This window comes from Diaphorina citri, unplaced genomic scaffold (assembly GCF_000475195.1).
Source record: "Diaphorina citri unplaced genomic scaffold, Diaci psyllid genome assembly version 1.1 scaffold1645, whole genome shotgun sequence".
Classification (NCBI taxonomy): domain Eukaryota; kingdom Metazoa; phylum Arthropoda; class Insecta; order Hemiptera; family Psyllidae; genus Diaphorina; species Diaphorina citri.
In genome coordinates this window covers 1-12,522 of record NW_007379071.1, presented here as the reverse complement: position 1 = coordinate 12,522, position 12,522 = coordinate 1, and the positions used below count along the sequence as shown (strand labels likewise).

Below are 12,522 nucleotides of genomic sequence, written 5' to 3'. Positions count from 1 at the left end.
GGCCCCAAATTTGAGCTTCTCATCTTTTAGACGTTCAAAAAATATTCAGGGTTCCAGGAATTTTAGAACACTCTGTATACTATACAGTGTATAGGATAAAAAAATATTCGCAAAATATTTTTTACAGCGGATGGCCCTACTTATACTATGTAATACCAACAGGATGAGAAAAGTAAAACAAAAAAAAAAGTTATGAGATCCAAGCACACAACACACAAAATGTTTTTGTAATGCGTAGGAGTTAGGGGGTCGTGTGGCGAACGCCCAGAGGCTTAGTTTTGTTCTTGACAGTACAATGATTCATTTAGTTTTGTAGCACTGTAGTTGACTGTAGTACAAAATATTTTGCAAAATGCCCAGAGGCTTAGTTTTGTTCTTGACAGTACAATGATTCATTTAGTTTTGTAGCACTGTAGTTGACTGTAGTACAAAATATTTTGCAAAATAGTTGACACTAGGTATAAAGTATTTTGTAAACTAGTTGACTGTAGTACAACGTACAACATATTTTGTAACCTAGTTGATGTTGACTCTTTAGGTACAAAGTATTTTGTAAACTAGTTGACTGTAGTACAACATATTTTGTAACCTAGTTGATTGTAGTACAACATATTTTGTAAACAAGTTGATTGTTGTACGAAATATTTCGTAAAATAGTTGACTGTAGTACCTACAAAATATTTTGTAAATGGGTTGACTCTTGTACAAACTATTTTGCAGCACTGTAGTTGACTGTAGTACAACATATTTTGTAACCTAGTTGACACTAGTACAAACTATTTTGTACGGGTGTGAGGCGACATTTTTAACAATATTTTAAGAGAGACAACTAGCTTGAGGTAAGCATAGATTTAAAGTTTTGTGGAAGTTAAATTCTAGTGCGGCATGCTACAGCAAAGTCCAATGTAACAGGTTTTTCATTGTTACGGAAAAAATACATTAAGTACTTTCCTTCCCATATGATAAGGTAGTACCTACAAAATATTTTGTAAATGGGTTGACTCTTGTACAAACTATTTTGTAGCACTGTAGTTGACTGTAGTACAACATATTTTGCAAAATAGTTGACACTAGGTACAAAGTATTTTGTAAACTAGTTGACTGTAGTACAACATATTTTGTAAACAAGTTGACTGTAGTACAACATATTTTGTAAACAAGTTGATTGTTGTACGAAATATTTCGTAAAATAGTTGACTGTAGTACCTACAAAATATTTTGTAAATGGGTTGACTCTTGTACAAACTATTTTGTAGCACTGTAGTACAACATATTTTGTAACCTAGTTGACACTAGTACAAACTATTTTGTACGGGTGGGAGGCGACATTTTTAACAATATTTTAAGAGAGACAACTAGCTTGAGGTAAGCATAGATTTAAAGTTTTGTGACTATTTTGTACGGGTGTGAGGCGACATTTTTAACAATATTTTAAGAGAGACAACTAGCTTGAGGTAAGCATAGATTTAAAGTTTTGTTGAAGTCAAATTCTAGTGCGGCATGCTAAGGCAAAGACCAGCAAAGTCCAATGTAACAGGTTTTTCATTGTTACGGAAAAAAAATACATTAAGTACTTTCCTTCCTATATGATAAGAAAGTAAAAAGGTGTTGAAACACCCTTTAAAAATACATTAAGTACTTTCCTTCCTATATGATAAGGAAGTAAAAAGGTGTTGAAACACCTTTAAAAATACATTAAGTACTTTCCTTCCTATATGATAAGGAAGTAAAAAGGTGTTGAAACACCCTTTAAAAATACATTAAGTACTTTCCTTCCTATATGATAAGGAAGTAAAAAGGTGTTGAAACACCCTTTGTAAAAAAATTAGGGTCCGAATTTAAAATTTCTCGTACTTACCATGTGAATTAATTCTGTGACCCCCAGCAATTACCTTTTCAGTCATGCTGCTGCTGTTGTAAAGTTCTTGTGAATCATCTAGTTGTTGAGGAGTTCTCCGTTTTTTTTTAACCAATTTTATTTTATGGATATTTTTTTCTCTCTCTTTTGCAGTTTTGTGCCCTTGTACATAGGATTTATATTTGGAAAAAAGAAAAAAAACAAAATATTTAATATAATGTGTAAAAAAATATTTAATTTTTTATTAATTATAAGATGAAAAAAATTTATATTGAAAAAAATTACATTTTGGCATTTGTTGTTCTGAATTTTTGTCTAGGTTACTTTCTTTAATAGGTGTTAAACGTCTTTTCCCTTGCTAAAGAAAATAGCAAAGGTTGAGTGCAAATGGCACTTAATATATATATATATATAAAAAAATTGTAAAGCCAAATGTCAGCCTAAAGCTGTTACCACACAAAGTCGAAGGCCGTCGATCGACGAGGTGTACCCTTCTGTCATTAAACTTGTAAATATTCTAAAGTGGAGTCTCTTCTCAGAAAAGGAAACCTGCTTGTGCTTCTACTCCGACGGTACCTATCTAATAAATGAAAAATGAAATCCCCAAGGCTTTTCTAAATCAACTCCTTTATGTGTCAACTCTATCCTTCCCTGTTCCAGCCCCATTTACTGGCTTCTTATTCAAGGTAAAACATCATAATAAACTGTTGTGATCATAACTTTGATTCTTTGATCCCTACTAGGTGACATTTGTGTTGAATTTGAATCAGATTTTTCTTGTGGGATCTAAACTAAATTATTACCGATTTCCCCCTCTTCTGAAGGAATGTTGGTGATTTCAGTCCAGAATGTTACATGGGAATTCTACATCTCTTGTAGCCAACCCAAAATAAAACTGGGAAACTGGGAAAAGGTGCAGTTAATGCAGAGAAGAAGAAAAACTTGTGGTCTGTGTCATGGCATGCTCGTTTGGTATTATGTCCCCCATTAGATTAGAAGAATATACTATTCTGAATGAGTAGAAAGCTAGAAAAAAGTGGTGGCATTACCAGAGTAAAAAGAAGAAGAAGAAAAAAAAAAATGTAGAAATGGCAAAGTTAGTCAAGGAGGCTCTTAGGAATGCTGTCATGCCTACAAAAATTCAGAAGAGGCTTTCACAGCTTCTTAACAGAGAATTCATGATTTATTTAATTGGACTAAGGGTGAAATGACACCTTTAACAACTTACTTAGGTCTTACAGGAATTAATCCATGATTTGAATTCATTTGCCTCTACATTCTCACCAATAGGATGCCAATCAAATTTCTTACCTACCTTTGTACTGAGGTTTCTCTGTGGACATTGTCTGAAGGCGTACTTTAACCGTGTCAAAAGGATGTCCTACGAGGACAGTTAGAATTCCTCCTACTCCACCAGCAAAGAAATATTTGACCGGATTCTCAGCCATTGTGGTGAAAATAAGTTAGATCAAACAGAAGCTGCAAATGAAAACAACAGTGCACAAGTTATTATGGGCTAATGTTGCAAGGACAATTGTGTATGGACTAACTCCAAAAAAATATTGTACTCGATAACCAGCCCATTTCCCTTAATTCCGCCATCCTAGGTAAGTCTCGAACCCACGCCCTCCTGATTACCAAGCGGTTGCACACAGCCTCGTGCCTCGTGAGGACAATTGAGTAGCTACTTTAATCGAGTAGCTACCAATGGCGGCATTACCAGTGTAAAAAATTAAAATAAATTAAAATGGAAATTGATTGCAAAGGAGGCACACCACTATAAGTCAAGCTGTCTTTTTCTCTTCTTTCTTCGCCTTTTCCCGTGTACACGTACAGACAGGGTCGGCGTTTTCCGTCAGCCTCTCAATCAGCTCTAGCTCTGGTGATTGCTTTCGGCTGACATTTGGTTTTGGCTACAAATTTTACGAGTGTATGCCCTTCGCACTCAACCTGTGATATCCACAAAGTTGTGAAAAAGTTGTGTGCTTTACCACAAATAATTAATGATTTGACTTTGATTCTAACAATCCCCTCCCCTCTCTCTCTCTCTGTTGACAGAATCAAGCAATCTGGCCCGCAGACCCCCCCTGACTCAACCTGTGATATCCACAAAGTTGTGAAAAAGTTGTGTGCTTTACCACAAATAATTAATGATTTGACTTTGATTCTAACAATCCCTTCCCCTTTCTCTCTCTCTGTTGACAGAATCAAGCAATCTGGCCCGCAGACCCCCCCTAACGAGGACAGTTAGAATTCCTCCTACTCCACCAGCAAAGAAATATTTGACCGGATTCTCAGCCATTGTGGTGAAAATAAGTTAGATCAGACGGAAGCTGCAAATGAAAACAACAATGCACAAGTTATTATGGGCCGATGTTGCAGGGACAACTGTGTATGAACTAACTTCAAAAAAATATTGTACTCGATAACCAGCCCATTTAGCTTGGAGGGGGGACATGACATTCAAAGCCACACCCCTTAAAAAAAAAAATAAATAAATACCTTGGAAGGTATCATGACTGCCTTTTAGGTGCTAGGTCACAGGTTTGATTCTCACCCAGAGCAAAGATTATCCTAAACAGATGAGATTTATTATTGGGACTCCTTGCTTCCTCCTCCTCCTCCTCTCTTTGATTTTGAGATGAAAACACCTTTACTGCTTCAGTTCCCTCTATTAAATATCTTTGAAATAATGTGAAGTTGGCTAATTGATTAAGTTTTTGTGAAACACAAACATTACAGTGTTTTTCACAGGAATTTTTTTTTTTTTTTTTTTACAAAAGTCAAAGTATCTCCAAGTCTCCATGAATTTTTGAGATTAGTTTCTACTAAATGTCAAAAGGTTGTCCATCAGGAATTTTTTTCTTAAATTTCAATTTTTGGACTGTGTTAGTTTTACATTTTTAGCCTCTTAAACAACCCTAGCTGGTTTGATTGCTTTGGGTTGACATTTGGTTTGGCAACAAAAATTTAACAAGTGGATACTCTTCACACTCAACCTTTTCTATTTCTTTAGCAAAGGAAATTTCAGGCTGTTATCCTCTTTGTTAAAAGTCCCCCAGCCAGCCTAAGCTAATCTACTGCCTGTTTAACATCCCCCCAGACCAGACTTGTTTTTCTGAAAGATATTTTTCTAAAAGTTGGATTTTTGAACAGTGGTTAAATTATTTATTTTTTTACATTACAGTATTTTTCTTCATTTGCTGTTTCAGAGGGTAATACAATGGTGGAACGGCAAGTGTCCGTTTCGACCAGCCTGCCGGTATGGCTGATCCAATGAAAGGCGAAGAGAAACCGCCGGCTGCAAACTTTGCCACAACCACATCTAGCACCACAGCTGCAACTAACTTTGAATATGATAACGAGACCGAGTGGGATGTTGGTATAGGTGAGTGATATTTTTGCGCCCAAGCTGGTCTACTGCCTGTTTAACATCCCCCCAGACCAGACTTGTTTTTCTGAAAGATATTTTTCTAAAAGTTGGATTTTTGAACAGTAGTTAAATTATTTATTTTTTACATTACAGTATTTTTCTTCATTTGCTTTTTCAGAGGGTAATACAATGGTGGAACGGCAAGTGTCCGTTTCGACCAGCCTGCCGGTATGGCTGATCCAATGAAAGGCGAAGAGAAACCGCCGGCTGCAAACTTTGCCACAACCACATCTAGCACCACAGCTGCAACTAACTTTGAATATGATAACGAGACCGAGTGGGATGTTGGTATAGGTGAGTGATATTTTTGCGCCCACACAACTTCTAAAACAAATTCCATGAAAAAAGTTTAAATCCAATTTCTGACCCTGAGCTTTGTCCAGCTGATGAGTTGCAATTAGAAATACACTTAATAGGCACGGTCTTATGATTTTTAAACAACAACAGCTTTTGCTTAATACCTCAGGAAACATTTGTGGGTATTTTTTGCGCCCACACAACTTCTAAAACAAATTCCATGAAAAAAGTTTAAATCCAATTTCTGACCCTGAGCTTTGTCCAGCTGATGAGTTCCAATTAGAAATACACATAAAAGGCACGGTCTTATGATTTTTAAATAACAACAGCTTTTGCTTAATACCTCAGGAAGCATTTGTGGGTATGTATATGCTCTGGGGACTTTTTAGTCTTATTTTGACCTCCTGCATTGATGGTAAAAATATCAATTGTGGACACCATGTATAAAATACCTAATCTTTTTCTTTGCCTTTTCCAATGACAAATGGGGTTGGTGTCTTTCATCAGCCTCTCAATCAGCCCTAACTAGGGTGATTGCTTTGGGCTGACATTTGGTTTTGGCTACAAATTTTACAATTGGATAATGGGATAATGGGACTACATGTCCTAATTCGACAGTCTAAATAAATTGGATGCCCTTCACACTCAACCTTTGCTATTTCTTTAGCAAGGGAAATTCAGGCTGGTATCCTCCCTGCTTAAAGTCAGCCAACCAGACTAAGCTGGTCTACTCCTGTTTAACGTTCTCCAGCAAGCCAAGTACCCAATAGAAAGTAAAAAGCTTCTAATTATTTGATTTTTCTCTTCTTTCTTTCCCGGTAAAAATATCAATTGTGGACACCATGTATAAAATACCTAATCTTTTTCTTTGCCTTTTCCAATGACAAATGGGGTTGGTGTCTTTCGTCAGCCTCTCAATCAGCCCTAACTAGGGTGATTGCTTTGGGCTGACATTTGGTTTTGGCTACAAATTTTACGATTGGATGTCCTTCACACTCAACCTTTGCTATTTCTTTAGCAAGGGAAATTCAGGCTGGTATTCTCCCTGTTTAAAGTCAGCCAACCAGACTAAGCTGGTCTACTCTTACGATTGGATGTCCTTCACACTCAACCTTTGCTATTTCTTTAGCAAGGGAAATTCAAGCTGGTCTACTCCCTGTTTAACGTCCTCCAGTGAGCCAAGTACCTAATAGAAAGTAAAAAGCTTCTAATTATCCTAATTATTTGATTTTTCTCTTCTTTCTTTCCTCAGGTGATCTTATCATAGACTTGGATGCCGACATAGAGAAAACAACAACCACACCAGCACCAAGCTCAAGCACTATTCTTCCTCCACCAAGTATATCTTCACCGCTCAAACCTCTCTCCTCTTCTCTGCCTCTGGGGAAGCAGCTCTCGCATCATCCTCATTTAGGTACCAGTGCGGGACCCGCCAGCACAATCATGGCTGTAGAACACTCTGCCACTGTAGACAAAGGTAATAATGAGGTCATGAGTTTCAATTCCCACCCTATAAAAATGAAAAACAATAAAACTCATTTCTATTGGTTAACACAACATTTTTAGCCAGACTAGGTATTACAATTCTCCTATTTCAATTGCAAATATTCAGCAGGTTGTTTCCTGGTGTTCTCATGTTGATCCAGCACCTGAATGGGAAGTATTGTGTCTCTTATTGCCTATCTGATGTGGGATATACCATGGGATGGGCATGCTACAACACAGACCATAAGAGTCCTATGTTTCAGATTTTGCCAAAAGAGGGACAGAAACAATGCTAATTAATTTAGCCCACTTCTCAAAATCATCTTTTCATTTCTTATTTTAAATGGAAATGCACATTCACAAGTTAGAGATTCTACCATCATTATTACCTATGTCAAATTTAAAGCTTTTCCCTAATTTTAACCTGTTTTATTCTCAATAATTTCCAGGTCTAAAAATGAAAATCAAACGCACTCAGAAGCCGTCGGGTAACAAACAACATGAGATTGTCAAGTCGGGAGGATCTGGTGCCTCGGGTAGTACCATGGGATCTTCAGCCAGTGTAGGCAATTCTTCCTCTGGTAAGTATTAGATTTTTATAAGCTTAACCCTTTAAGGCTGTTTGCCCCTACAGCTAAGCCTCAGAGTGGGCTTTTTTTTTTTTTTTTTTTTATCATCAATATTTAATTATTTACCATTCACTAATAAGTAATACATAGACTTGTACAGTTACCTAACTTTGTAAATAACTTTTTTTGTATGTCTAAATTACCAACTAACTACTTATTTGAATTTCTGTGGAGTATGTCCTGTTTGTTGTTTTACGTTTAAATATGTTCATATTGTCCTTTGTTTTGGGAAGTGCACAATATTATTTTGTTGAAGTTGTGTATGTACGTTATGTACCGAGAATTGTATACAGTATTTGATTAGGTGCAGAATATATTTTGAGGTTTGTTGTTAGCTATCAATGTGTGTTTGTCCTTTTTGCGCGTGTCTTCGATAAGGGGAGTGTTTGTGTTGGGTTCCAAAGTGCTGCATTAATCAGTTTTGCATTTATCAATTTTATCAATGGGCATGAGTAATATGACCAATTCAATTACCTAATACCTACCTACGTACCTACATTATGAAATAAATATGTAGTATGGAAATTATTAATTGTGCTATATAGGTACGTAAACAACTTTTTTGTACCTATAAAGTTTGGGTATCGGTTTTTGGTATAGCCGGTATGGGCACTTTTTGCCATTGTACCTAGAATGTGGTCTACTAGGTACCTTGGGTAGGTATCTATTCGTATACCTAAAGTTTTATCTGCATCTGCATGTATAACTATACCCATTAATTTACTAATATTGTTTAGCAGGTACCTATTTTACGTACATTAGGTATAGTGTGCTTTGTGTTATTGTGTGATAACGAAATCCATGTTGAAACTCTTGATAGACCTCACAAGTCACAAGATTGACCGCAAAACAACTTCCTGTGATGGAAATGTTTGCCACGGCAAAATGGCAATCACTCTATTGCTACTTTCAAACAATCAAATATTTTTATGATTATGACTTATGAAGTATACCTTACCACCGTACCTACAGACCTACTAGTAATTCAATTCAGGGAACTTGAAGTCTTGAACATGTTTTTTTTTTTTTTTTTTAATTTGACGGGTTAGTCCCATTGTACAGTAAAAAATAAATTGAAATAGAAAAGCAAAATTGCAAAAAATAGTACATAAATTGCAAAAATAGTACATAAAAATCAATCAAGATAAAAAGGAAAAGGGAACATAGAATAAAATAAAATCAAATCATTCAGGTTAAACATACCTATGGATTACATACCTAGTCTGGTAGGGGGAAATCTAATGGAAAGGCAGAATATCGGATTCCACCAATCTAATAATGTTAAGAACCGAATCCGAGAAGATGTCCACGCCCCCATCACTGGCCATGTTCCAATACCTTTGACATCTTTGTAAAGGAGCTAATGTGCGTTCTCGGAACGACTGGTTCTCTCCTATCCTGTTTTCCTTCTCTCTTCAATTTCGGAATGATAAGACCTTAGCAGTTACAGTTCTCTCTGTCAAACCTCTTTAAAGTGAAGACTTCTTTTCTTCTTCTTTTAGTATTAATTAGTACTTGACAATCTTGACATGGTATCCCGTTTTCAAAGTTTAAGAAAAATCGGTCCTATTTGAGCAGTATAAATAACCACTATCGTTATTTCTCTTTCCAGGCTCAGTTGAGAACGGGTCTGACAGTCAGTCGGGCGCGGGTTCTGGCAGTAATTCTCAGAATAAGAAACAGTCGGGAGGCATGGCTTCTGGATCGGGGAGTGGAACATCAGTGACTTCTCATAGGAAAGGTAAATACTTTAGATTATTATTATTTTTGCAAAGTTTTTATTATTATTTTCTCGTTTCTCAGCAGGTCGGATGATCTGTTGGTTGTATGAGGATACTGGCAGGCTTGCGCTAAAGTCAACATCTTCTTTATTCTGGTTCGTTTAAGAATCTTCTGACGATTGAGCAGGTGTTGATAATGACACTTTTTTTTGCATTTGAATGTACATATTCTTGTTCAGATGTAGAATTTTCAGGCTTTTGTGGAGTGTCTTTGTTATTATTATCATTATTATTATTATTATACTTTATGATGTGTTTGTGTTGACCCAGCACGCCAGCACATTATTTTGTTTCTCAGCAGGTCAGATGATCTGTTGGTTGTATGAGGATACTGGCAGGCTTGCGCTAAAGTCAATATCTTCTTTATTCTGGTTCGTTTAAGAATCTTCTGACGATTGAGCAGGTGTTGATAATGACACTTTTTTTGCATTTGGATGTACATATTCTTGTTCAGATGTAGAATTTTCAGGCTTTCGTGGAGTGTCTTTGTTATTATTATCATTTTTATTATTGTTATACTTTATGATGTGTTTGTGTTGACCCAGCACGCCAGCACCTAAATGGGAAGGTATTGTGTCTCTTCTCACCAATCTGATGAGAGGCATACTACGGGATGGACATGCTACGGCACAGTGTCACAATGTAGCGGTTGTTTCGTTGCTATGAAATAAAAACGGCGATGAAACACTCATCTTAAAAGACAAAAAAAAGCTACATTAGATTATTGTGGTCTCTGGCCATTAGTAATGCTGTGATACCCACAAAAGGTGTGAAAAAGCTCTCTGCTTTACCACAAATAATTCATGATTTCTTTATAATAAGAACATAGGGTAGTTATGGTTGGTAAAACTTCAATATTGACTATTATTAACACTTGACTTTGGGTTTAACTATTTTTATTTGACTTCAAGTCGAGTGTTTTTAATATTCATGATTTCTCTCTCGTTGTAAAAGCTACATTAGATTATTGTGGTCTCTGGCCATTAGTAATGCTGTGATACCCACAAAAGGTGTGAAAAAGCTCTCTGCTTTACCACGAATAATTCATGATTTCTTTATAATAAGAACATAGGTAGTTATGGTTGGTAAAACTTCAATATTGACTATTATTAACACTTGACTTTGGGTTTAACTATTTTCATTTGACTTCAAGTCGAGTGTTTTTAATATTCATGATTCTCTCTCGTTGTTCCAGGTGACAAGAAGTGTTGTTCGAATCATTGAAGTGTGCTGCAAGAGATAGAGATGAATGGCTTCAACGACAAGGCCTAGCCTTTAGTATATGATGATGATGATGAAATAACCACTCTCGTTACTTCTCTTTCCAGGCTCAGTTGAGAACGGGTCTGACAGTCAGTCGGGCGCGGGTTCGAACACCGGATCTGGCAGTAATTCTCAGAATAAGAAACAGTCGGGAGGCATGGCTTCTGGATCGGGGAGTGGAACATCAGTGACTTCTCATAGGAAAGGTAAATATTTTAGATTATTATTATTTTTGCAAAGTTTTTATTATTATTTTGTTTCTCAGCAGGTCAGATGATCTGTTGGTTGTATGAGGATACTGGCAGGCTTGCGCTAAAGTCAATATCTTCTTTATTCTGGTTCGTTTAAGAATCTTCTGACGATTGAGCAGGTGTTGATAATGACACTTTTTTTGCATTTGGATGTACATATTCTTGTTCAGATGTAGAATTTTCAGGCTTTCGTGGAGTGTCTTTGTTATTATTATCATTTTTATTATTGTTATACTTTATGATGTGTTTGTGTTGACCCAGCACGCCAGCACCTAAATGGGAAGGTATTGTGTCTCTTCTCACCAATCTGATGAGAGGCATACTACGGGATGGACATGCTACGGCACAGTGTCACAATGTAGCGGTTGTTTCGTTGCTATGAAATAAAAACGGCGATGAAACACTCATCTTAAAAGACAAAAAAAAGCTACATTAGATTATTGTGGTCTCTGGCCATTAGTAATGCTGTGATACCCACAAAAGGTGTGAAAAAGCTCTCTGCTTTACCACGAATAATTCATGATTTCTTTATAATAAGAACATAGGGTAGTTATGGTTGGTAAAACTTCAATATTGACTATTATTAACACTTGACTTTGGGTTTAACTATTTTTATTTGACTTCAAGTCGAGTGTTTTTAATATTCATGATTTCTCTCTCGTTGTATGAGTTTTGATGTGCGAGGAGGAAACGAGTTTTGGTGCGCGAGTAGACTCGCTTCGTCTAAACCTACCTTAAGGAAAGTATTTCCAGTGATAACTAATATTAACCCTCTACTCCTGAACAACTGTTTAACCCTCTGAGTGAGTTTTACCTTTGACTGAACCAATAACTTATGTTTATGTCTAATTTATTCTGTTTTGCTATCTGGTTTTGCAGGTGAACAACTGTTTAACCCTCTGAGTGAGTTTTACCTTTGACTGAACCAATAACTTATGTCTAATTTATTCTGTTTTGCAGGAGACGGCAGATGTTTGCATAGGTACCAGCGTAGGTACTATTACGGAACCAGAGTGTTTGGGTCCTTGTGAACCAGGCACTAGTGTTACACTAGAGGGCATAGTATGGCATGAAACTGAAGGTAAGGGAATATAATAGAATAGTGTAGGTACTATCACGGAACCAGAGTGTTTGGGTCCTTGTGAACCAGGCACTAGTGTTACACTAGAGGGCATAGTATGGCATGAAACTGAAGGTAAGGGAATAAGCCAGAGCTTATTTATACTCCTCAACTAGAACTGAAGAGTGTCTTTACTCTAGCCTAGTTGGCTTGAAACGTAGCGCGTCTACCTTGTAAGCATTATCGCGGGTTTCGATTCCCACCTGGGGGCCAACTTTAAGCCCGTCGCACATTTCAAGCGTAGGTATTCGCCTGAAAACCCAAACAACCTAAAAAAAATGGCATTTTTTCTGCTCTCTGACTTTGAAAACTCACCCGAGTCAGCGTAACTGCTCTATTGTGGGCAAATTCATTGTTTCGAAGACAACCCTAGCCGTATAAATGAATGTATATTCCATTTTCTTT

General features: G+C 36.7%; 1 protein-coding gene and 1 long non-coding RNA gene across 2 annotated transcripts; both read left to right on the top strand.

Annotated features, from left to right (window-relative positions):
- The first annotated feature begins 356 nt into the window (after positions 1 to 356).
- Positions 357 to 2,142, top strand: LOC113470517. The gene is made up of 3 exons (XR_003393553.1): positions 357 to 458; positions 539 to 967; positions 1,595 to 2,142. It is a non-coding gene; the product is annotated as an uncharacterized LOC113470517 (long non-coding RNA).
- A 3,264-nt stretch (positions 2,143 to 5,406) lies between these two features.
- Positions 5,407 to 11,917, top strand: LOC103516694 (hyphally regulated cell wall protein 3-like). The gene is made up of 7 exons (XM_008481676.1): positions 5,407 to 5,585; positions 6,841 to 7,065; positions 7,523 to 7,654; positions 9,315 to 9,443; positions 10,679 to 10,693; positions 10,812 to 10,952; positions 11,877 to 11,917. Exons 1-7 carry the CDS (start codon positions 5,462 to 5,464, stop codon positions 11,915 to 11,917), a joined length of 807 nt encoding a protein of 268 aa, XP_008479898.1. The 5' UTR covers positions 5,407 to 5,461.
- Positions 11,918 to 12,522: the final 605 nt, after the last annotated feature.

Bases quoted from the DNA above. Each gene is read 5' to 3' on its own strand.
- LOC103516694 (XM_008481676.1), top strand. From the start codon at position 5,462: ATGGCTGATCCAATGAAAGGCGAAGAGAAACCGCCGGCTGCAAACTTT. The intron at 5,586-6,840 runs GTGAGTGATATT...TTCTTTCCTCAG, and splicing joins CGAGTGGGATGTTGGTATAG to GTGATCTTATCATAGACTTG. The intron at 7,066-7,522 runs GTAATAATGAGG...AATAATTTCCAG, and splicing joins CTCTGCCACTGTAGACAAAG to GTCTAAAAATGAAAATCAAA.